General features: G+C 40.5%; 1 protein-coding gene across 1 annotated transcript in view; it reads left to right on the top strand.

Annotated features, from left to right (window-relative positions):
* The window catches only part of LOC131676933 (protein sidekick-2-like), a 152,211-nt gene extending 142,442 nt beyond the window's left edge, over positions 1-9,769 (top strand). Inside the window, exons 7-11 of the mRNA XM_058956346.1 lie at positions 7,407-7,521; positions 8,040-8,246; positions 8,308-8,702; positions 8,757-8,899; positions 8,968-9,769. Coding sequence (XP_058812329.1) covers positions 7,407-7,521; positions 8,040-8,246; positions 8,308-8,702; positions 8,757-8,899; positions 8,968-9,154 — 1,047 coding nt within the window. The 3' untranslated portion in view covers positions 9,155-9,769. The remainder of the gene's footprint in view (positions 1-7,406; positions 7,522-8,039; positions 8,247-8,307; positions 8,703-8,756; positions 8,900-8,967) is intronic.
* The last annotated feature ends 15,549 nt before the right edge of the window (positions 9,770-25,318 follow it).

Here is a 25,318-nt window from a genome sequence, read left to right as displayed (position 1 = left end):
CGCGACACCAGGTTACTCCGGAACGCTTTGTCAAACAGTCCGACTGACTGACAAAAACCAATAAATTACACCGATCACTATCGGGCAAACGATCCGTTAAGCCGCTCGGAAAATAGGATAATGCTTGGGTTACGACTATCCCGACCATCCCTCCCCCCTACACCATGTATATACACATGAATCGTGGGTCAGGCGCGGTACGGAAATCGAAAGAATCATGTTTTCATGTCAACGACCCATTCAATTGCCATTGTAAACATCGACTCAACTCGATTCGTTCCGGCGGCGGCATCAGGCCGGGGGACCCACCCATGGCAATCCCAGCCACAGGAAAAACCCATCAAAACTAATAGAAAATTCTCCCGGTCGGGGTTTTCGAATCGATTCCACTCGCGATAGCCATTGCCGCAAACCGCTCGATAGGCTGCTTCCTTCGGAAGAGTTGATTTTTTTTTTGTTCGACGAAATAGGGCCATATATTAATGAGTGTGCTACACCACTGGTCAATCCGTGATGATGGTCGGTATAATCAACAGGCCGCTTGCGGAATTAGGGTTTGTTTGTCGGAGCACCCGCGCCGAAAAGCCAAGCCCCTGTATTTGATTCGGGAAATTGATATTACTGTCGGCCACGCACGGGATGCGCCCCATTCAAACCCGGTGGTGACTGACTGGTGAATTGGTTCGATTCACCGCACCGGATTCCGATAAGATTATTCAGGGTAGGTTGTGGTGAGAAGTCGTTTCCATTCGTGGCACGCCGTAGAGCTGGCGCTGCCGTTGGTGGAACTAAAGCCACCTGGGCCCTGAGGGTGTGAGTTACAGCCAGTTGGTGTTGGTTCGAGGGGAGAAGGCAAATTTATGACGTCGGAATGATGGAATTTTCTTTAATTTTAAGGTTTATTTTTCAGAATTAAGTTTGATTTTTGTGTTTCGAATTCATCTCGTCAGTAACTAGCTCCAACTTGGGTACTAGTTACTGACGATATATCTAAATTAATAGGCAAACTAATAAAAGAGATATGCATATTCCTTTCCAAGTTTGTCTGAGTAAATCCGCATTGTCCAATTGCAGTACAATGTCAAAAGTGGAAATTACACAGCAACGCATGCCACGGTAAAAGTGAACACAGACGATTGCCTAGTCGCACATTTTCTCGAGCATCACAGACAACACCCATACAATCTGCTCCCATGGAAACGAAAATCCTTGAACTCGCATGGCCTGCCTCTGCTTGCTGCGCTCGTATATACATACATGGTAGCTATGCGCTATGAAACCCCCTTTTGTACCGTAACTACGCGGGCGATTCAAGTCGATTTTCGCCTCCCTGAGACGACGGGCTGAGTGAGATTCCTTGAGACAGTTTGTCACATCTTTGCTATCTGCTAGACGCTAGTACCAACCGGGGTTTTGATGTTTGATGTATGCTGCACGTTCATCACGCCTTATGAGCAGTTAATCCTTTCGCTTCGGCTGAGAAGAGTTAGCTCACGTAGATGGCAAGTGGAGTGCGGATGGGTTGGTGAAAGGATCAAAAAGATAGTCGATGCCATGGGATGCTGCTAGAACTAGGCATTCCCAGGGTATCAGATGGTCTTGATGCTGCTGTTCTCAACGGTAGCAAACCATTTTCTTCCCACTTTCGCTCAATTAGAGGTATTATCTTGCTTCGAGAGATCTAATTAGTGACGGGTAGATGATGGGGGGATTTTGGCGGTGACGGAGGAAGGCACGTGGTCGGATTTTAAGTGCTCGTTTCAGAAGAAAAGATTAATGCAGGTGGTCTTTCAGCTGGAACTGATTTCAGCGGTAGCAGTGTGAGTTATGATTTAAGTGGAATTTAGCAGAATCGTAAATTAGTACGGTTTGGTGAAATTTTCAATTTCGTTGTTGTGAAAAGCTAGCAAACTGCGCTGTGAACTAGAATGATTTGATTCAATGCGTTCGATAATGGTATACGTTCGATGATATGAATTTTTGTTTTGAGAGTTGTCCTACTGGAGCTATCGAGCAGGGTTCTTGGAAGGGCTCCTCTTCAGAATCACTCACTACAATTGCAGATGAGGCGGGAAATGTCACCCATTAAAAAACTGCCTAAGGCCACTTGTAGCGGGCCGTAATTCTGATTGTGATATTGAGTGCCATGTTCAGATATGCGGGCGTATGGACGTCACCATTACATGACAATGAGCATTTATTTGTCCGCACTTGAGACCACGTTAATCAGATTATAGGTACTATAGCGTTCTCTAAGTCATCCGGGCGTTTTTGTGTTTTCGTAAACTGGAGCGCAGATGTGCGTAGATGATTGCTATTGCTATCGTCTTTGTGTATCAACGTGAAAAGCTCTTACGAAAGGATTATGATACAATCCGGCGTAGCATTTTTTTTTCCAAAATTCCAATGAAAGTTTGCTCTGGATTCTGATGGAATTCTATTAACGTGTCTAATTGATTCTTGTTCAAGATTTTGACAGTGTCCTACCAAGAATTCCGATAGAAATCAGTTCAGAAAGTTTACGTCAACATTCTGCGTATTTCGATGATATACTGCCTTTTTAACGTTGCCGTCGTTGTCGTTCCATCAGACTTCAGATATAGATGCCATTGGAATTCTGAGCAGGAGAAGCTTTCCTTCCAAATCCTGATACGAATACCACTAGCATTCCGATTATTCTATCCTGAATCCTGAACAGCGTCTCGAGCAAATTTTCAGCGGGTCAAATAGCAAAAAGCCCCTTAAAAAGACCATACATCCGATCCGTGTCTAAAATTGCACAGCTATAAAAACATCTAAAACTACAAAATAAGACTTTATATGGGATCTACCAGACCAGGGTGACGAGGAAATAATCTTTCGTTAGATTGTCTACTGTATTCAATTCATTAACCATATAGCCAAATAACGAACATCATACCACATCGATGACCGAGCAGTGAGTACAGGGCCAAGTTCCCCATGGCGGTGCTAAAGCGATAAGCTACTGAGTGATTTGTAGCGCAGCTTTGTTTGTGCAGTGTTGATATGAAGGACTAGACACTGATATCAATATGAAACTGATATCAAGAGTCGAATATGCAGTAAAAATACGCACAGTTTGGTCTGAGTGAAACGTCGGTTGATGCTTGAAAAATTATAATTTTATAGCCACTGAGTGATCTTGTCCAGGCCCTGCTGGACAATTTGAATTTTATTGGTAATTTTTTTAGGTATTTTTTGACAGAAATGAAAAAAAACCGCATACCGTGTGTTGGCGCTTAACCCTAGGACTGAGTGCCTGGATATGTTTATATACCCACACAACTGCGATGATGGGGAGGGAGGGAGGTAGTAGTTCTAACGGATTCCAATAACTGTTTTGCCATCAAACTCTCACCGATATTACACCACAATATCATTCCCAATCATAATAAATGGAATCATTGATGCGTGCGGTACACTTTCATTATTTCGCAGTAGATTTGAAACTTAAAGAATTGTCCAATATCTATATCCCGCTATCAAAATATTTTTTGTGCGCTGCACAAAGTACTAGTGTCCACTTGAAGGTTGATATTACTATTATCTTACTCTGGAAAAACTTAGCCTAGAGGCCGTGTGTCAAGAATTGGTTGACCTGCTCCTACGTCGTAAGAAGTGACAAAAACCGGACCATTTACAGCATCTTCTAGGCTTTCTAATTTATTGGAATAAATTATGATAAACCAGCTCATTTCTCTTTCTAGCACATAAAGTCACGCACGCGTTTAATTGCTAGTATGTCTGTTGTACAAAGTAAGGTTTTCAGTACAGTTACCGCTTATTTTGGACCGCTCAAAATTGTTTCATATTCTCATCGAGGAAGCAATCGACATAGAAAAGATTGTAAAAACGTAAAAACAGAAAAAATGTAGAAAATGGCTTTTGTCATGGGAACAAAATAAAGCAATGATTTGTTTTGAAATGATGGAAGAAGTCAAAAGGGAAAAGGACGAAATACAATAGGAAAATGGAAAAAACTAAAATTCATCGGAAATGTTGAAAAAAAAAACCAGACGGAAGAAAAGATGAATTTGAAAATGGAAGAAATTGATTAAATGGAAATAGGACAAAATGTAATAAAAACCAAAAATTGACATATTTTAGGTATGGAGCGAAACATACGGATGTGTCCCCGGTTGTGAGTCACCCGTCATTTCTGAGGTGTACGTTTTGCCAGCGCTTCACAAGCTTCGCACAGCGTCACATTTTAACATTAACTAGCTATTGAGTACATACCGAACCGAAAACATTCTTGCGAATTTGCATGTGCTTAACACGACGTCCAAAAGCAGTCGAAAAGTGCACTATGCTATATTCGTCATTGGTGGAGAAAAATCTAGATAAAAACTATTTTTCTCTACTAAGGAGAATTTTTTTTAAATACCAATACACAAAAATCTAAAAAAATAAAAACCTGCTGAAAAAATGAAAATTTCAAAAATGACCAAACTGGTACAATAAAATACGAAGTAATAGTTATACTGGTAAAAAATAAGAAAATAATTAAATAGAAGAAACAAATTAAAAATGAAGGCAAGCAACATCCAATAGTAGAGGAAATTAACGAACGGGAATTTTACATGAACGAAGAAAAATGACACAGATGGAGAGATGGAAAAAGTTAGAAGGGAAACTTAAAAACAAAATGGTCGAAACAAAGCAAATTACGAAACTAAAACGAAATTAATAAATTATATCAGAAAAGGCGGAAATATAGATAATTTATTTGCGCCTGGTTATGCGCGCATAACCGCGATCGTCTTTGTGTATCATTGCGGAAGGCTGGAGCGTTTGTATGTTAATGTGTTCGATCACACGTGCCAATATGGATGTAATTTCCGTACATAAATTCGATTTTATAACCGTATGACGTTTTGCATATTGCGTGTATGTTCTTAAATGATCGCGCGGACCGTGATTCCTAATTTTCAGTGCACGGTTCTCATTCTAGAAGAGAGTGAATTCCCACATGTCACTAAAGTTCCCGATCCTATGGCCAGCACATTCGAGTTTATGATCAGGGTTGCATTATCACGTGCAGTTCAAGAGTTTTTTTCATTTCGATTACAGAGGTTCCAACCTTAAGACCCACCGCCTCTTGTTTGGGGTTAGAAAAATTGCTTTAGAAAAATCTAACCCTATGTGCGGCGTTTGGAATCGAACCCAGATGAGCTGCGTACAAAGCAATCGGTTTACCAATAACACTACGCCCACCCCATTGTCAGTTCGGTATACGTTTATACAACATACATAATGTATACAAACCTCAAGGATATTTAAAGCAAGCATGTTTTAAATTTGCATTTTTTGCTATTATAGAGTAAATATAGAGCCAATTTAATGCTATTGTGATGTTGTTTTTTATTCATTATGCATCTCCTCGTCAGAATGTAATTCTACATTGTTTATTGTTTCGAACGTATCCAAAATAGTCCAGGCAACGAAAAGAGCGCATTTGTATTAAATCCTCCATTGGAATTTTTCGTTAGTGAAGTGATTCTGTTAACACTAAAATTATTCATTACATGTCATGGGAAGCGGCTAGTTCATCAAACAGAAAAGGAAGGATAAGCAAACTTTGTAGAAATATTGCGGAAAATTACAGCCAACTGAAGCTGTCTAGTAGCATGAGTACTCCCGATAACGGTGTTTCATAATAGCATTAGTATTTTAAAAATTCAACAAGTGACAGTGAATCTCTAAAGAATTGTCGAATTAAAGTTGCTTTGCGATTTACAACAGAAGTCAAGGTATGATGTAAGGAAGAGCTGCGCAAAATTTCAAAACGATTGGTCAAGCAGAATTGGAGCTATGGTGTACACAGCATTTTTTCGAGACGCTTCCGAAGATTTACTATAACTCGCACAATTTTCAATAATTTGCATAATTTTTATAGAAAAATTCCGTGCAAATGTTACAGTATTATATGCAAATTTAATGAACAAAAACTTTATCATGTATTTCTTTTCAGACAGCTATTCCAAGTTAGGTTTTATACAAGCTACCATGCGTCCCCATTTTTTTTTAAAAAAGGGCTTGGCGTATTTAGGTATTTCCAAAACTTTGTAAGAAAAAGAAAAGTAAGCATTTGGTTCTCCATGTATACATTTGTTCTGGTGACATTTTGCCTCTTAAATTTTGAAGGGTCACAAAAATGTTTCATTTTTTCTAAAATTTTGGTAACATAAAATTCAAAGCTAGAAAAACAATAAGGAATATATCACCAAAATATATGTATTATCCACTGTACGACGTTTTCTCGCCTTTCAAACAAGCCAAAGCAATTGTGAAGGATCCACGATTTAACATCGGATATCACGTATACATTCCAGCTAGTGTGGTCGAGATCGACAGCGTAGTTATTGAAAAAATGCGCAAAAAGACAAAAGCCAAAAAAATCGAAGGTGAAATAATGCTGGATTTCGCATTTGGTGGGTTCACATAAAGTTGAAAAGCCCTTCGCCCCCTATTTAAAGTTCGGTTGATTGTTGTGAGAGTTCTCGATGAAACCGGCCCAAAAAAAACCGTAGAGAAATGACATTATAGGATAGGTGAAATTAATGGAAAAACCCGAAAATTCAATGGCAAAACAATGGATCAGCACATATCTCAAAATGGCGCCTGGTCCTCTGTGGCTGAAGACAGGCCATATATGAAGAAAATTGGTAAAAATACATAGACAAATCGAAGTGACAGGGTCATTAGAAACAGGGTTACAATCTTACGGATATATATTCTGTCTTCTGTTGATATAAGCCGAGTTTAGACAGAGTTACCCTCTTTACCATAATTACAAGAAAAATGCAAAAAGTGGAAAACATTCATGTCTAAAACAAATTAAGAACATACATTGAAAAATGAAACAAAACGAATGCATCAACCACTGAAACAAATTCCGAAAACGATTAAAATAAAAAAATAAAATTTAAGCGAAAATAGTCAAACCACACGGAAATACTGGATTACACAAAAAATTGACTAATTGGTTCTCTTCCCAATGAATGTTCGTTTCACAAAAAATTGAAAATGTGGAGCGACCGAAACAATGGACGAGTACAGGACGACCAAGAGTACTGGGACAGATTCTAACATCACAATGTCTAAATTCGCATCGAAATATCTTATTTGGCAGGCAATCTGCACCTGTTGAAAGCGAAGTGAAATTTTCGTCACACAAAATACAATGGTGAAATTTACCCAAACTGGAAGCCTCCGAAAACGTCTATTTTCCATGAATTTTTCTGCTTAAAGCTTATTAAAAATATTCTTTGATCATCGTGTTTCTTGATATCCGCTAACTTTAACATTCATCTATATTTAAAGAATGCCATTAAACATTTCAATTTATCTAAAAATATCCCTTTTTCATCTTCCACTTCCAGAGCCATGAAATCCATCACCTCGAAACGTACACCCAGTATCTGGTTTCGATCCAAGTGTTCAATCCGGAAGGCTTAGGCCCACCGACCACAGTTCTGGTCATGACGGACGAAGGAGGTAAGCGCTTTCCGTGTAATCTCGGTGCTAATCGTGTCTCATCTCCCCCCACATCACATCGCAACCACTCGCACCTCTGCCCCCCAATTGTACGAAATTCGATTCCAGTTTTGTAATTTTCTTTTGATTTATATTCCGAGAAGATCCCATCGCGAACCATCCCATCCCTTCACAGACCAAAGCAACGCGGGGGGAGAAAATTAATTATCTGATAAAGCTCGTCCATCATTGACGACTGCCGCCGCCCGGCCTTTTCCCAACCACTACTAAGCCGCTCCTTCCACTTTTGGCTAATTTGTCGAAAGAGTCGAGTCGGGGGCTCTCTCTATCATCCAAATTAATCCTTTTGCCGGGCGAAGGCAAGCGAACAAAACAGCGGTGATTATTTACATTTGCATAGATAAAACCTCACCCGCTTAACTCCAATGTTCACACTTCGGATTGGTGGTTCATTAAAATTCATAACCACAGAACGTGCCGGTATTTATGCTGTTTCCCCATCCTTCCACACCTAACAGTTCCCAGCAGGCCACGCAATCTCAGCATACTGGAGGTAACTTCAACAACGATCCGCATCAGCTGGCAGGAGCCGGAACGAAAGAACGGTGTAATCCATGGTTATCGGGTTTACTACGTGTACCAGAATCAGACCCTGCTACACCTGCCGATTTTGAAGAGCGATGCCTTGCAGAACTCGGCCTACTACTACACCCTGTCCACATTGAGTAAGTTTTCAAATGTGTCTCTCCAAATAGTTCTAATTATAAACATGCCCCAAATGCGCAGAACCCTTCACCGACTACCGCATCATCGTGGCCGCCTTCAGCTTGAAGTATGATGGCGAACCGGCTGAGGTCACCATCCGAACGGACATCGCCGGACCAAGTGCTCCCCGGTTCATAAATCTGACCTGCTACTCCGAGGATGCCCTGTTCCTGGCCTGGCGTATTCCACAGCACTTTTACAACTCCGTCAATCACTACATCGTCAGCTATCGTAACATGGACTACACCCGATCCCGGGAAATTCGCATCTCGGCCAACGCATCGATCATGGAAACGTCCGTTGTGCTGCAGAATCTAACCACTGACGCTAGCTACGAGCTGAAGGTTCGGGCAGCCTCCATCAGCGTCGTCAATCCGAACAAGGTCATTCTGGGTCCGTATTCGGACTTGAGAAAGGTGAGTTATCCGGCGTCGCTTCGGTTTGATATTTGAGTAATTGTCCTGTTTTAGATTATGCTCCATGCCAACTGCGATCAGCAGCAACCTCCCTCGCTGTACCACCACTACGCCGACTACGATCTAATAGTGCTGGCCGGAGCAGTGATCTGCTGCTTCGGCCTATTGCTCATCGTGCTAGCGATCGTCCTATGGAAGTAAGTGTCCAAACAACTTATTCTGTCTGATACCAATTTGAGACTAATATTCCCAACCCCTCTGCTAGGAAATGCTTCAATACCAGCTACACCCACGAGGCAGATCCGGTGCACGGGGGAGATCAGAAGGCGCAACAGCAAACACAAACCCAGATCGACTGGAAGGACAGTAACGGGGTCATCCAGACGACGGTTCCGGTGACGAAGATTCTGCAAAACGGTAACCATCGCCATCTGGCGATGGATGGGGACTGATAAAGGGCCACCACCGCAGGCACCACCGAGAGGGAGGTTGCTGCTGCTGAATGGTGGCCGCTTGAACCGCGACTGCCTCCGGATGTTGCGTCCCACCATCGCTCCACCACCGGTCGGGCCGTGCTGCTACACGTACCGGATCTGGAAGTGATGATCAACCCGGAGGCTTGAGGGCTCGAGAGTTCTCGTTTCTCCGTTTGTACAGGTGGTAGGTTGGAAGGAAGATGGGGCGCTGAAAAGAGTGTGCGTGAGTGTGTGGGAAGAGGAGTGATTACGTGATTGAAGCGGATCGTTACCGGGGTGGGGGTCGGAGACTGACCGGATGGGGTAGAGTTTCAGGCTTAGATGTAATAAATGTAGCAATTCAAAACGAATACGTTGATGATGGGTTTATGCCAATACTTTTTTAATGTTCAAACGCGACGGCATGGCGACGCGACAACTGAGCAGGCTTTGACTTCCGAACAGAGAGAAAGAAGGTAGTCTGACATATGGGCGTCAGTTAGAACGGAAGATGTGTGATATTTTTATACATATTTTCGGGGTGTTATGAGGGAAAATTAGGAAGCAAAACTGATGCTAATAGAAACTGAAATTAAATTTTAAACAAATGAATCATTTGTGTCATTATTGATCCGAAATGTTAGCTCGAAAAAATGAAAGGTAAGTAGTAATACTCAATGAACAATAGGAAGAACAATACAAAATCCTAGAGGTGGGCCTAGTTCCTCGGATCATAAAACGAAATCAGCATTTGTATCTCTATTCCAAACATCCAGGCCAACACGAATGTGAATGACTCATGATCAAACTTCTGATACCACGTATACATTCCAGCTACTGTTGTCGAGATCGACGGTGTTGTATTTAAAGAAAAGAAAAAGGCGCAAATCCAAAAATCTATTTAACCCTCTTAAAAGAGATGTCTCCGAATTAATTCCATCATAATAAAAAGGCAAAACATTGCTGAAATCAATGGACCCCCGATTTTCTAGCACATTTCCAAAAAGCAATGCATCAATTCTGACGTTAATAAACCACTTTCATCGACTTGTTTTCTACCGACAGTGCAATGAAACGATGAGACTGCATTAAATACGTTTACAAGGACTGAAGTAAGGAAAAAATATGGATAAAAATAAAACAAAACAGTACTTTCCTTGAAAAGGAAACTCATTCCCACCTAATTTCACCCAATAATTATCAAACCGTTCGCAACCCACAGTTCGAAGACTGCACAGCGGAAAGTGCAACCATAAGACGAGAGAAATTGCACGGAAAGCAGTTTACTCACTTTTGTTTTAATCCTATCTTTGAATTTCTCGTTCTTAAATCCCTTTTCCCGCGGTCCGTGGTCACGCGCAACGAAAGTCATTACTCATGGCAGTTTCATTATTTATTTAATCTACCGTCATCATCCTCGCGATAGCGCGCCCTTTCTTGCTTGTTGGCTCTTTTACCCATCTGTTTGGGGAGCGGGTTGGGAGGGGAAGAAATTTGTTTGCAGCCCTGCCCCACCACCACCATCGGCAGCGATTCAGGGGATAGGACAAAAAATCTGTTGCTTTCGTATTTACCGATTTCCCAATTATTATGCTCCGTGCTTGGCATGGTGGTACGATTTTCCGGTTAGTTGGTGTAAAAAAGTGGATTATCTGAGAAGGATTATTGGAGCTTGGAGGGTCGTTTACCGAAATGAAATAATATTTTCCGGTTACGGTGAAGACGCACGGTTTGACCAACGACCTAGCGTCTCCATTAAATGATGGTCTGTTGGGTAATTGGTAAACCTGCATGTGCGGCAATAATTACCCAGCAGCACAGCTCCATTTACAACCTAACTAATGAGCTCCGTAAGGAGCCAGATGGCAAATTTTCAGCATAACCATCGCACCCAGACGGTCAGGAACGACAAAAAGGGAAGTCAACCCCAGTCCCGTACTCGTAAAATTTCCATTCGCTTTAATAGTCTCGCATGAACGTGAGTGATCTGATGGCTACATGGAGCAGCTATCAAAATTTTGGTTGGAGTGCTCGTCCCTGAAGTGAAGTGCAACAGTGTTTTTGAGAAGAATTCTAATGTATGGGAGTTACACTGTTCGACAAAAAAACAGCTTTGATGAATCATATCGGAGGAAAGCAAGGCATTGGATGTAAATTTAATAATCTAATCGAGGGCCCATCGATTTCGATAACCATTTTCGCTTTCTGAACCCAAAAAAAACTCAGTATTATTGGGCATTGTCGATTGAGAAAAAATCTTCTAAACCCACGACCAAATAGTGGCCCGGTTTCATTGGAAACTCTTCCAAAATCTCATCTAATTTTAAACAGGGGAGGGGCTCGTGAGGCCTCTAGATCCCACCAAATGCGAACTCAAGCATTCTTTCATGAATCCACCTTGAAATCAGTTTCGATTTTTCGGTTGTCATCTTTTTGCGCGAACTTTTCAATTATTACGCCGTCGATCTCGACAACACCAGCTGGAATGTATACATGATATTCGATGTTAAATCCTGGATCCTTCACAATTGCGTTGGCGTTTTTGAAATACGAGAAAATATGGCACAGTGGACGAAGGCAGACCAAAACCTCACAAAAAATATAATTTTTTAATATTTTTGATTTTCAGAAGAATTGAATAGGTTTTCGCGACGCTTCGAAGCTCAAGACGTAGAATGACTTCAGAACAAATATGTATGGAGAACAAAATGTTTACTTTTCTTTTTTTGAAAAGTTTCGGAAGGTTTAGATGCGTCAAAGACGATTTTTATTAATTTCAATAGACGCATGGTACAGGAAAGTAATCTAAGATAAATTAGGTGGAATGGATTAAGTTGATATTACTTTTATTTTGATTGAACATTGTTTTTCGTGAAATCTATAAGTAAATCACCTAAAAGTGAGAAGTGATATCTTTTATACGATGTTCTCACGTCTGCAATTCATTGAAATGCATTTTTCAGAAAATGAAACTGATAACAACTGATTAGTCCGGAAATCTAACTTCATGCAACTGTTGGATAAAATAATTTGGAATTGATTATTAGAGACCTTTGGCCATGCTGCGTTGGTTTCGAAATCATAGAAACATAGAACAAATCCAGAATCGCATATGACATGAGATATGGATATATTAATTTTTATTGACACAGCGAGTGGAAATAAATTTTTGTTCAATCAATATCCATATTATAATGTACCGTTTGAACAAAACTTTTCTAAATTTTCTTCACACAAAATTTAAAATTGTGCTAGTGACAGTGATTCTACGGAAGCACCTTTCCGTGGGTATAGAGTTGTTAGTGAGTCGATTACCTTGTACACAGTTCACCTGGCTTCGATTCCCAACGTCGGAGATATGGTTACAGCTTTTTCTAATGCGAAAAATAGTCGAATGGCCGCCAGGTTATAACATATAGAACCGAAGCAAAGAAAAATAACAATTGATCCAATATTAGTGCTAATTTCTAGTTAATATAGGACTTAATACGTATGGTCAATTGGACATGGCATGATAATGAAACACCTTAATTTAATTTAATAGATAGCTGCTTACCTTTCTCAGCAAAGGTTTTTGATAAGGAATGCCAGTGTAAAGGTTTGTAGAAAAATAGCTAATGTTTAACAACTAATTTAAAGCGGTCCTCTCAATAACATGATCCATACCACGACAAAGATAAAACGTATAAACATGCTATCTTCGGCAACGTGACTTATAATAATATCTAAAAAAAATTCCGAAGACAAGAACGGTCTATCTAAATCGTTTTGGGGAAGAAAATTTCTGTATCACTTATAGGTGGTTTAATCATTAAACCATACATATCGAAATCATTGCTTCTTCATAACCAAAAACTTATCCGAAAAAGTAATAGAACTAAACTCCGACGCTTAGACGTTATTTATCTAAACAAAGAAAACTGAACATTTCGGCCGCCATATTGGTGGCCATCAAGGATAGTCTACATCTCACAAAAAGTACAATTCTATTCGGCGTTCGAAAATGATCCTCATAGTTTTTTTTTAACTAATTAAAACAGCATTTTAGGTTTTGACGAATTTTTCGAAGTCACGCCACCACTTAGATTTTTGTCTTATTTCCGTACTCTTCGGTTCGTACGCCGTCGATTTCGACAACAGTAGCTGGAATGTATAAGTGATATGCGATGTTGAACAGTAGATCATTAATAAATTGCGTTGGCCAGTTTACCACGCGAGAACGTCGTGAAATTTTCTCTCTAAACTACTATTAAAAGCTTGTCTTTGGGCGGGTAGAAAGCTAAAAACGGATCGCTGACACGATCGTGATGTTGTCAAACACAAGGCATTTTGGCGTTTGTATTAACTTTTTCACTTTTTATGGTTGGTCGGCCGCCTGTGGAAGTAGACCTTTAATGTTAGCTGCTTTCTGCGAGCAGCCTCTTCTTGTGGCGCCGTTAGTGGTTGTTTCACGAGAAATCGTATGATGAACTGTTTCGTTAGTAGAAACCCGATTAGAGATTATAACATTAAAATTAATTTGGAGACATCCCGGCGAATAGATAGTATATCTATAAACTTACAGCGATCTAGGTAGCTCTAATCTTTTACCTTTTATGATTTCTCTACCCTAATTTTTAAACTAGAACTTTTTTTTCGATTCATTCTAACATTAGCAAGCGATGTTTTGAATATACTTTGATTCTTCGCGAAATTTTCGGACGGACGAGCGTAACGCAATTAGTAAATCGAGTGCCTTACACGCAGCTCACCTGGGTTCGATTCCCAAACCCGCACATAGGGTTAGAAATTTTCCAAACAGATTTTTCCAACCCCAAAAAGGTTGAAGCCCCTATAATCGAAATGAACACAAAGTTTTCTGTACGCTGGGGATGTACACAAGAGGTGTTGTTGCAGAATTGAAAATTTGAATATTTTTGGTATATCATTTTTAAGACTCTAAAGCACATTTAAGAGTAAAAGAAAATAAAAATTTAGAAAAATTTGAAGCGCATAGTGGTTTTTTTCCTGACAGAATCGTGCCATTCACTAATTACGCCTAAGTCGTTGAATTTGCTAGTACATATAAAATTATATCTTCGAAAAAATTGTTCACAACAACTTTGCTGAAGACGCAGTTTTCGTTTTAAATATTTTCACCATTATTACTTATTGTTTGTGGATGTCCCATTAGAAGCCAATTAATTAATGTAACCTCTTAAATATCATCCTGACAAGTTAGGTATGTTCCTTTAAAAGGTTTGAATTATCAAAATGGACATCCTTGTTTATTCCAACATTGGCTGCTCTTGCATATCTGCGAAGTAAATCGACCATTTTTTTGAAAACGGTAGTTTTCCAAATAGTGATGGTTATTTACGTTGAAACAGATGAGTTGACGTTAATAGTGTTTTGGAAGTACTTTTCAAAAATAGAAAGGTCTGCCATTTGCTGCTATGATTTTTTGATTTATCCGTCTGAAAGGCAGATTTTTCAATTAGGCGGTTGTTGGTCGAAGAAAGTTACCCAATAACTTCAAAGTCGCACGAAATAGACTAACAATGGCTTCTGGAAAAACGCATCTCGGCAAGACGAATAACTTTCTGGTGCATGCTGAAATTTTATCTACAATAGTTAAAAAGTTATGTTAGAAAAAGTATGTAAGGTGTCACAAACAACGCACTGTAAAATTGAATGTACTCAAAATAGAGATACTTGGCCTTCATTACAGATGCTCGCAAATTCTTTAACATTTCTGAAGACTTCATCTTGTTTTTTATATTTAAGAAATCGATCATCAAAATGAAGGTCTTGGATCGTCATATTACATCCCAGAAGACATCATTATTACGCACTTTACCATTTTCGCGCGAATTATTTTTCGCACGTTTGTGGTGAAAAAACCCACTGTGCAGTGGTGTAGCCTCTTATAATGACCTGATAATTACAGTGCACTACGTTGAGAAATAACAGTAATATTTGATATTCAACACATCGCTGGAAACAAGATCGTTACGAAGGAGTACCGTCTCTACCCACCCACCCACAAAGTCGAGATAAATGGCGTAGTCATCAATTTGAGTTTGACATTTATGGGTCTGCAGGAAAACGGGATTGGGCTGTTTCAAAGTCCAGTTTGATCCAGTCAGTGAAGATTTTTGGACTTGCATTCATGACCAGTCACAAAACAACGGGACAAAATCCTACGTCCGTTCAGGCTCGTATCGGGTGGCTTTCGCTGGGTGACTCTAGATGATCCAAAAGAATTACTTCTTTTATTATATCTAAAAGTTATATGAATAAGAAAGTTGTTTCCTCAGCTGAAATTCCTTGAAAAAGCCAAAAGATTTCCCTTAAGAGGCCATCAGATATAACAGATCGAGGAAATGCAGTCACGAAGCAGGAACAAATAGCTTCCGGTCTTAGAAATTTGAGATTGCACAAAAAGTTTTTAGCACTTCCAGGGACACCAAAAACCCTAGTGTGTAAACAAATCAGTTAGCCTAGTTTGGGGTTCATAAAATTCTCTGGCATCATGAACTTGATATGAACATCTTTCAAAATTGGATCAGCTTGAAAATCTTTTGCTAACTATTTTCTCTATGGTGAACATTTTTGAAGAAACAATTAACTACGAAATGGTGCATTTTTGCAACGAACGTGATCACCGATTTGATCATTCTTCTACAGTGAAATTGAGTAAGTATCACTTGGAAAATTTATTGCTAGAGTTTAAATATTTCGAAATTTTACGCATTTACATTATTCAAAATAAGACTCACTATAGAAATAGAGATCAACTTTCACAATTTTAGTAATTTTAGTTGGTGATGATCGATACACCATTCTCCACGATCTTTGTTACACGGATTCCTACATACCCAACATGTTCAAGAGCGTTAGACCCCGATCACTCTGCTCGACATAGCTGCGGTTACGGGAGATTGATTTCTGCTCTTGGACCTCTTATTATTGCGTCGAATTATACCGACGACCTTCATTCTCTACAGCGGTGCAAATCTAACTATATTTCCCCAACCCCTCATGCTATACTTCCCTCTAAGAAGAAAATTGAGTTTTTTTTTTGACACATTAAGAACATAAACTTCTAACTTTAGTAAGTTATGCCCGCATCAAGTCTGACGTGATACTGATGAGACGAAAAGGAAAAATTAAATCCTCAACTTACCTTCCTATCGATGATTTCGTTTTTGGGAACATAGTCTAATGTTCACAAAATAGACCGTTTCGAGCCAAAGACAAAAAGTCCTGCCCTATATCCAAATATTTGAAGACAACAGATAGAACTAGAGTTAGAAAAAGCTCTCCGGTATGTTCACTCCTGCTGAAACAATTCGCAGATAGAAACAGTGATGGGCAGGGTTGAGCTTTTATTCCAAACTATATGAGACAGCTCGCTCCAGTAGCCTCATCATCATCAGTTATTCATCATCGTTGGCTATATTGTGACACTTTGTTAGTTGTGGCAATGCCGAGCAGTTATTTGGCTATAAAACATCCACACATGGCCCATTTTCAATTGCATCACTACCTGGAACTGTAAAGCACAAAAAGCAGTCAACTCAAATCAATCTTTCGATTAACGTACATTATTTATTGCATTTTAAATATTTGAATTTTTTTCGCTGCCGACTGACACACAGGCCTTGCAACCATAGCCTACTCCGATCTCCACAGTTCACAACCCTACTCTTCCAATACATTCCAACGAAATGGAGGCGCTTGGTCGCTTGTCATTGTCGCAGCAAATCACCCACAATTACCACGAAATCGAATTCCAACCTTCATCAAAGACACACCTAATTACCTAACGAGCTTTACCAGCCCGAATGGGTGTATCGCGTAATTTTGACAACCGAGCAAACCGTGATTATTGGCTTCAATCAGTCCTTCGCAATCTTCGAATCCGATGCCCATGACGGAAACGAGATTCCCCCCAACCGCGGTGTCAGAATACAAATTTACCGATTCAACCACCACCTCACGCGAATTAATCAGCGCTGTGGCAGGCAAGTGCACCACAAACATTGCCGACCCATTGCGGGTGGGTGACTTAAGTGCACCGACCAGCATCAGACAACTAGCTGGCACCTGGTGGTGGTGGGCGCAACCACAATTTGATTAATCCGGTAATCAAATGTCGTTCCAAAGCCCAATTAGAGGAAGGAAGACCGGATGGAAGATGTGAGACCGATCGGCTTTGAAACCGAGCTCATTTACATTTGCCTGAAACCCGGTTGCCAAGAGGAAGGAAGAGGAAGATTCTGTCTGCTTTGTATTGGGTTGACGTTTACACACTCATCATGGTTTCAGTTTCGGAGCTAATTTGAAGGATAAACAAATTTCGTTGTGCTTCTGAGCAGGCGGATTTCTTGGGCTCGACAGTCTCAGGTGGCGGAAAGTTTGTTTGTGATGTTTGATGAAGATGTTTTGAGATGATTGAAGGGATGTATTACATGCTGAGAACGACGAGAACTTAATTAAGGCAGTAGTGCCGATAACTTTTGCTAAACGATGCGTAAATATTATTGGGTAAACCAGTTATTTTCGAATTAGCTACGATTTTTCACAGCATGTTTGAATAAGACGAAAATAGAACACCGCTAAATAGGATGTAAACAAAGCAGACAGTGCTTGAAAATTCCATCAAAGAATGTTCTGCCATCTTGAATTTCTCTGCCTGCTTGGATTTCAACAGAAAACGAGAAATTACCCTTTTGAACAGATGCAGCTAGCGAAAATCATTACAGCCAAATTGTCTCGAGAAACAATTTGAATTTAATTCACCGACATAACCGTTTACCATAAACATACTTTTCCTTCTGACAGATGGCGCGCGCACGAGTAAAGATCGACCATTCCGTTCCCATCCGGTTGTTCTAGATATTCCCATCCGCCTAACGGCTCCGAGTACTAAGGCATTTACATTTACATACAGCCTCACGAGTCTATTCCGGATAAGTAGTTTCTAAATATGCTCCGCCGGCAACAGAGCCAACCAGTTTCTTGATAGTTTCTTGGCTCCGCTCCGGGAGGGGCCAAGCAAAAGTGCCTTTTCCCACAAGTAGGCCAGCAGAAGGCCCGTTAGCAGTATTTATTCAGCTTCAGTTACTTGATACAGGGGTACCTAACTATCTACGGTTGGAGGCAACATCATCGTCGTCAGCAACCGACTGGCCCTGTAGTTTCTAGTCGTTCTTCATTTGGCCAAATTTGCTCGGAATGGGAAGCAATTTTTTCTTGTGCCGGAAGGAATCCTTGGCATTTAGTTGTGTTGTTCTCCGGCGTTAACAGCCTTGAATGAGGAAAATAGTGTTCGTGCGGGGAAAGGGGAGGACACGAGATTCCTTCCTGATTGTACCGGGGTCCTGTTACTGAGCGCATAACCTCTGCTGCTATTAGCTTGTGTTGAAATTTAGGTTTGACTTGATTGTTTGGTTTTGGTTTATTTTTTGAACTGATATGTGTAGTTTATTCGATTAATCGTTTTATGCTTTTATATTTAAACGATAAACAGGTCAAATAAATTTATTTGGTGTCTGATTATTTGGACGAAAGATATTTGACCGAATGTTGTTTGGCCGAACAGTATTTGGCCTTGGGAGAAAGAAGCAATCGGCCGAATCAGAAATTTGACCGAATGAGTCATTTGACCGAATGAGTCATTTGACCGAATGAGTCATTTGACCGAATGAGTCATTTGACCGAATGAGTCATTTGATCGAATAAGCCATTTGATCGAATAAGCCATTTGACCAAATGAGTCATTTGACCGAATGAGTCATTTGACCGAATGAGTCATTTGACCGAATGAGTCATTTGACCGAATGAGTCATTTGACCGAATGAGTCATTTGACCGAATGAGTCATTTGACCGAATGAGTCATTTGACCGAATGAGTCATTTGACCGAATGAGTCATTTGACCGACTGAGTCATTTGACCGAATGAGTCATTTGACCGAATGAGTCATTTGATCGAATGAGACATTTGACCGAATCGGTTATTTGACCGAATGAGTCATTTGACCGAATGAGTCATTTGACCGAATGAGTCATTTGGCCGAATGAGTCATTTGACCGAATGAGTCATTTGACCGAATGAGTCATTTGACCGAATGAGTCATTTGACCGAATGAGTCATTTGACCGAGTGAGTCATTTGACCGAATGAGTCATTTGACCGAATGAGTCATTTGACCGAATGAGTCATTTGACCGAATGAGTCATTTGACCGAATGAGTCATTTGACCGAATGAGTCATTTGACCGAATGAGTCATTTGACCGAATGAGTCATTTGACCGAATGAGTCATTTGACCGAATGAGTCATTTGACCGAATGAGTCATTTGACCGAATGAGTCATTTGACCGAATGAGTCATTTGACCGAATGAGTCATTTGACCGAATGAGTCATTTGACCGAATGAGTCATTTGACCGAATGAGTCATTTGACCGAATGAGTCATTTGACCGAATGAGTCATTTGACCGAATGAGTCATTTGACCGAATGAGTCATTTGACCGAATGAGTCATTTGACCGAATGAGTCATTTGACCGAATGAGTCATTTGACCGAATGAGTCATTTGACCGAAAGAGTCATTTGACCGAATGAGTTATTTGACCGAATGAGTCATTTGACCGACTGAGTCATTTGACCGAATGAGTCATTTGACCGAATGAGTCATTTGATCGAATGAGACATTTGACCGAATCGGTTATTTGACCGAATGAGTCATTTGACCGAATGAGTCATTTGACCGAATGAGTCATTTGACCGAATGAGTCATTTGACCGAATGAGTCATTTGACCGAATGAGTCATTTGACCGAATGAGTCATTTGACCGAATGAGTCATTTGACCGAGTGAGTCATTTGACCGAATGAGTCATTTGACCGAATGAGTCATTTGACCGAATGAGTCATTTGACCGAATGAGTCATTTGACCGAATGAGTCATTTGACCGAATGAGTCATTTGACCGAATGAGTCATTTGACCGAATGAGTCATTTGACCGAATGAGTCATTTGACCGAATGAGTCATTTGACCGAATGAGTCATTTGACCGAATGAGTCATTTGACCGAATGAGTCATTTGACCGAATGAGTCATTTGACCGAAGTCATTTGACCGAATGAGTCATTTGACCGAATGAGTCATTTGACCGAATGAGTCATTTGACCGAGTGAGTCATTTGACCGAATGAGTCATTTGACCGAATGAGTCATTTGACCGAATGAGTCATTTGACTGAATGAGTCATTTGACCGAATGAGTCATTTGACCGAATGAGTCATTTGACCGAATGAGTCATTTGACCGAATGAGTCATTTGACCGAATGAGTCATTTGACCGAATGAGTCATTTGACCGAATGAGTCATTTGACCGAATGAGTCATTTGACCGAATGAGTCATTTGACCGAATGAGTCATTTGATCGTTAGTTTATATTGCAATCAAAACATTCCTAGATTGTGATGGGTTTCTTTTGTTTCGTAAAACAGCCACAGTAGTATTTTCTTCTCATCGCATAGAAGGCCATAAAATGATCTATGGTTGTTCGGTCCAATAATAATCATAACATCGAAGCTTTTCGAATTAATTCGCCTTGTATTAGATAGTCACAATATGCTGACGTCCGTCTAAAGGACAACTTCAATAAAATTGACATTCGATTAATTTGCTTTTGGCCACCTAGAATCCAGCCAAATGATCCTTTCGGTCAAGTTACTCTTTCATCCAAATCATCCTTTCGGCCAAATGACCCTTTCGGCTAAATGATCCTTTCCTTCAAATTACCCTTTCGGCCAAATAACCCTTTCGGCCAAATTACCCATTCTGCCAATTGACCCTTCGACCAAATGACCCTTAGGTTAAATTACCCTTTCAGCTGAATTACCCTTTCGGCCAAAGTAGCCTTTCAACCAATCTACCCTTAGGGATCATCCATAAATGACGTAGCATTATATGGGGGAGGGGGGAGTTTTGTATTTTGTGATGATGTGTGACGACAGGGGGGTAGGGGGTCATGTCATGCTACGTAGCTCTTTTAAAGGGGAATAACTAACATCGTTTTTTATTTTTTTTTTAAATTTTACAGGGCCAATGGGAGGGGAGAATTACCGTCAATCTACGTAATTACCAGGGGGGGGGGGTATTTAGAGGTTTGTCACCAAATGCTACGATGGGGGAGGGGGTGCTAAAAATCACTTAAAAATGCAACGTCATTCATGGATCGTCCCTTACGACCAAATTATCCTTTCGACCAAATTACCCTTTCGACCAAATGACCATTTCGGCCAACCGGCCCTTTCAGCTAAACGGCTCTTTCAGCCAAATGACACTTTCGGTCAAATGACCTGACCCTTTTTGCCAAATGGCCCTTTTGGCCACATGACCATTTCGGTCAAATGACTCTTTCGGGTAAACGACTCATTCGCCCAAATGACCCTTTTCGGCCAAATGACCGTTTCCCAAAAGGGCAATTCGGCCAAATGACCCGTTCGACCAAATGACCTTTCGACCAAATTACCCTTTCGGCCAAATGACCCTTTCAGCCAAATAACCCTTTCGATCCAAACAACCCTTTCAGCCATATCACCCATTAGACCCACATTGCTCTTTTGCGTAGCACCAAATATACAATTTTCAGGCAGGTTAAATGTTCTGGACTCTGAATATATTCCTCTGAGTCAAGTCGATTTGCCAGATACTGATGAGACGAGTCGAAACACAAATCTGTGACATACTAAAGTTATAGGTATTTTCATGCACAAAATTAAAAGATTACCTGAAAGTGAGGAAAGGCTATTGTTGACAAACTTGCTTGCCAAATTAAACGACTTTTATCAGATACTCAATTTCGAGCGGAAGGCTTCACATAACGAGAGACCATCCGATGTAGCAATGGCTTCCAAACGAGTGGCGCGGCTGCGACCGAAGAACTAATGAATGGAAATTACGAAGTACGGGCGCAAGAATTAGTATTTCCCATTGTCAGTGTTGGACCGGGGTGTAAATATCCATTTCTATCCACGGCCACTTGTGCAACCATTGCTCGTTTCCGCACAGTAAAAAAAATCCACCGGATGTCGCCTGGGTAACTTGCTACAAACTAAAATTTGGTGACAGTATTTGTTTTACAGAAAATGCACATTTGCATTCCATAATTAACAATGTCAGGTAAAACTTGCTTTTTTACAGTGCAAGCTCCCTCGGAATCCCTTCCGTTTGAAAGATTTAATGGCACTAGTTTAACAGAGAAATGAGAATAATTTCCAATAAAAGCTGGCAGCTAATGGGAGTTACAAGTATCGTTATTTAGTGCCTAATAAGAACCAGTTGGGCTTTGAAATGGATTTGAACAAGACGACCGAATGATCGAAACTACTCCGTAGCTGTTCTCTGTTCTCTTGTGGAAGATCAGGAATCGATAAGAAAAACTATTTAAAAAGTTTATTTTGATTAAGGTTAAATTGAGTACCGTTTGGTAAGATGAGAAGTTCGAAGGATGTATAGGTATAACTTGATTTGCGATTCTGAAATGTCGTAATCGAAGTAGGCCGACAAGCTTGGGATTACTCAAGGGCTAACTTCATGCACCATTATAACAAGCTGACGTCAACCATAAATCTGAAAACACATAGATTTAAAAATACGTTCGCGTGAAATTCCACCAAGATTTCCATATCAGTCTCAAGCTGATCCAATTGAATTAAATAATTAAGTTCTTAATCGACTAAAACTCAATGTTGACCTAGAACGGAAACCACTATGCCAGATGGTTCCTTTAACCGTCAGCAATCGTAACAGTTTGAAAACCCGGAATCTTATACTGCTGGAGATGCCTACAGTCCCCAACCAGACAAGCAACCATGCCGCCAGATCATTAAAGCCGACACTCGAGTCAAGTAGGATGGCTTTAGTTGCCCCACCAAGCTGACACCAGGTCATCACAATTGCATTCACACTGCTGGACGGACTGATTTTAATTGGAACAATTCTGCTGATTCGATTATATGTGTTTGACCGAATCGACCAGTAATTAAACCAAATTGCTCTCGATGGTAGTGCGACGTAACGCTTGAAGTATTGCAGTGAATTAAATTTCCACTCCCAGGAAGCAATCAGGTCACCAAGTAGCCAGAATCCCCACTCGTAAACGATGCCATAATATGGCTAATATTTACCAATTTATCACCCAAAGTATCCCACTGCTGCCACCGCGCGTTTATCTTCTAATCATGAGATTGAAGCGGATAACCCTCCGCTCCAGCCTCAATCGGTACTTCGCCGACCAACGGACCAGCTTCAGTACGGGATCAAAAGATTTCCCAGCCTCTCTCAGCGAGCGCAGCAGTTGGGTCCTCTTTTGGCAGTAGATCAGCCCCGGAACGTGACAGGAAAGTCAACTGCAAGCTTCCCATCCTTGTAGCGGCGATTGTCAGGTCGAAAAAAAATTATATTTCGATACTTGTTGGTTGATCTACGTCTGCATCATCTTGATACCGAAGCTCGGTCATACGGGGGCCGGAATGTTTTTTTTTTTAATTATATTTTGGCCACTTTAACCGTTAATATCCAAAAATAAATCGACTACGGGTTGCGGCTGTCGCGAAGGAAGAGTAAAAATCAATTTCGAAGGAGAAAAAACGCAATGAACCACTTCGACAAAGAGGCACCGGGATGATTTCAATTAAATAATTGAAGAGAAGAAGATCATGTCAAGGACTTTGCTCGCTATCTGACCGAGTGAGAGGCAGGGAGAACGTGGTTTTTAATCAATCCGTTGGTTGCCCAGTTTCAGCGAGTTCAATCACAAATCAATTTGATAATGGCAATCGAGATGCGGAAAAAAGAGGATTCAGCTGCTTGTGAACGATGGGTAGATTTAGGTCCTTCCGGGAAGAGCCGCCCTCTTCTAGCCGGAGGGTTTAAGAGTGTAGTCATTCAGCTTTGAAGTAAGCGAACGCAAGCGGAACAGTGCCCAGTCGAGTGCAAGTGATTTGTCGATTATTTAATTGGAAAGTCTTTCGGGCAGGTTTCGGTGGTGGTAGTTGTCAGATTATCGTTTTTTTGTTGTTGTTGGTCCCATGAGCTTTACCTCTATTAGGCTCTATCGATGTCGGAATTGCTTCGAATTAATAAGAGTTGGATGTGTTTAATATATATTCGAGCTGGTGTCTGAACCTGATTTTGAAGCTGCGTCCGATTTGGTGTTTGGATCTGAGTTTTAGACTGCGTATGCTTTGGGGCAGGAGAGAATTATAATAATCCATTTCCGCACGTATTTTTTATAGGAATGTCAAATAGCTCCATTTACATGCATTTTGCACTATGAGTCTCTTTGGAGTATTTGCTGATAAAGTCAAACCAAACAATTTAGCAAAAAATAAAATTATTCAAAACAAACGACTTTGCTGGAAGGAACTTTTCTGTTCAAACGCAATGCGAATAAACGCTTCTGTTTACGGATCCCTTCGTGAACAGCAACGGAACGAAAATTTGCTTAACTAAACTAAATAATTCTATTGTAAGTCTAGGCAAACGGCCAAATGACATTCGGTCGAACAGTATTCGACCAAGAAACCCTTTCGGTCGAATGGCGATCGGTCAAATGAAATACAAGCAACGGTGAGTGGACTTGTTCGATCAATTGGTATTCGACCGGCATTCGGCGTCCAGTGAAGGTCAACTGTATCTTTTTCGCAAGAATAATAAGTTTGTGAAAATTGACTACCGAACAGTCTGTTAGGCCGTGTGCAAAACTTAAATACTACTTCAATGATCTAGATAACTCTCCGAAATAGAGACGTCAAGACATAGAAACGGAACTACTAGTCATTCAGTAGTTAATGGTTCGCGGCACAAACTCATTCGAACTCATAATACTAAAGTGAATAAGACGTCGAGTTCAATAGACGCTTATGGTCATCCAAGAGCTCCCTGGAACACAGTACTTAACACCAGCATAACATAACACTTTTAATACTACTTGATATTCATTACACTAATTTCATTATAGTATTAAGCTCAATAAATGTTATAGATCACCCAAAAAACGTCTTTGTGCACAAGTTGATAAGGTTGACGGGTAGATGACTGAAATCGTTGTCTGACGCCAGCTTAAAATCCACGTTGACTCTTTTCGGCATCAACACTTC

The sequence above is a fragment of the Topomyia yanbarensis genome, chromosome 1 (genome assembly GCF_030247195.1).
Source record: "Topomyia yanbarensis strain Yona2022 chromosome 1, ASM3024719v1, whole genome shotgun sequence".
Taxonomy (NCBI): Eukaryota; Metazoa; Arthropoda; class Insecta; order Diptera; family Culicidae; genus Topomyia; species Topomyia yanbarensis.
This window is presented reverse-complemented; position numbering and strand designations above follow the sequence as displayed.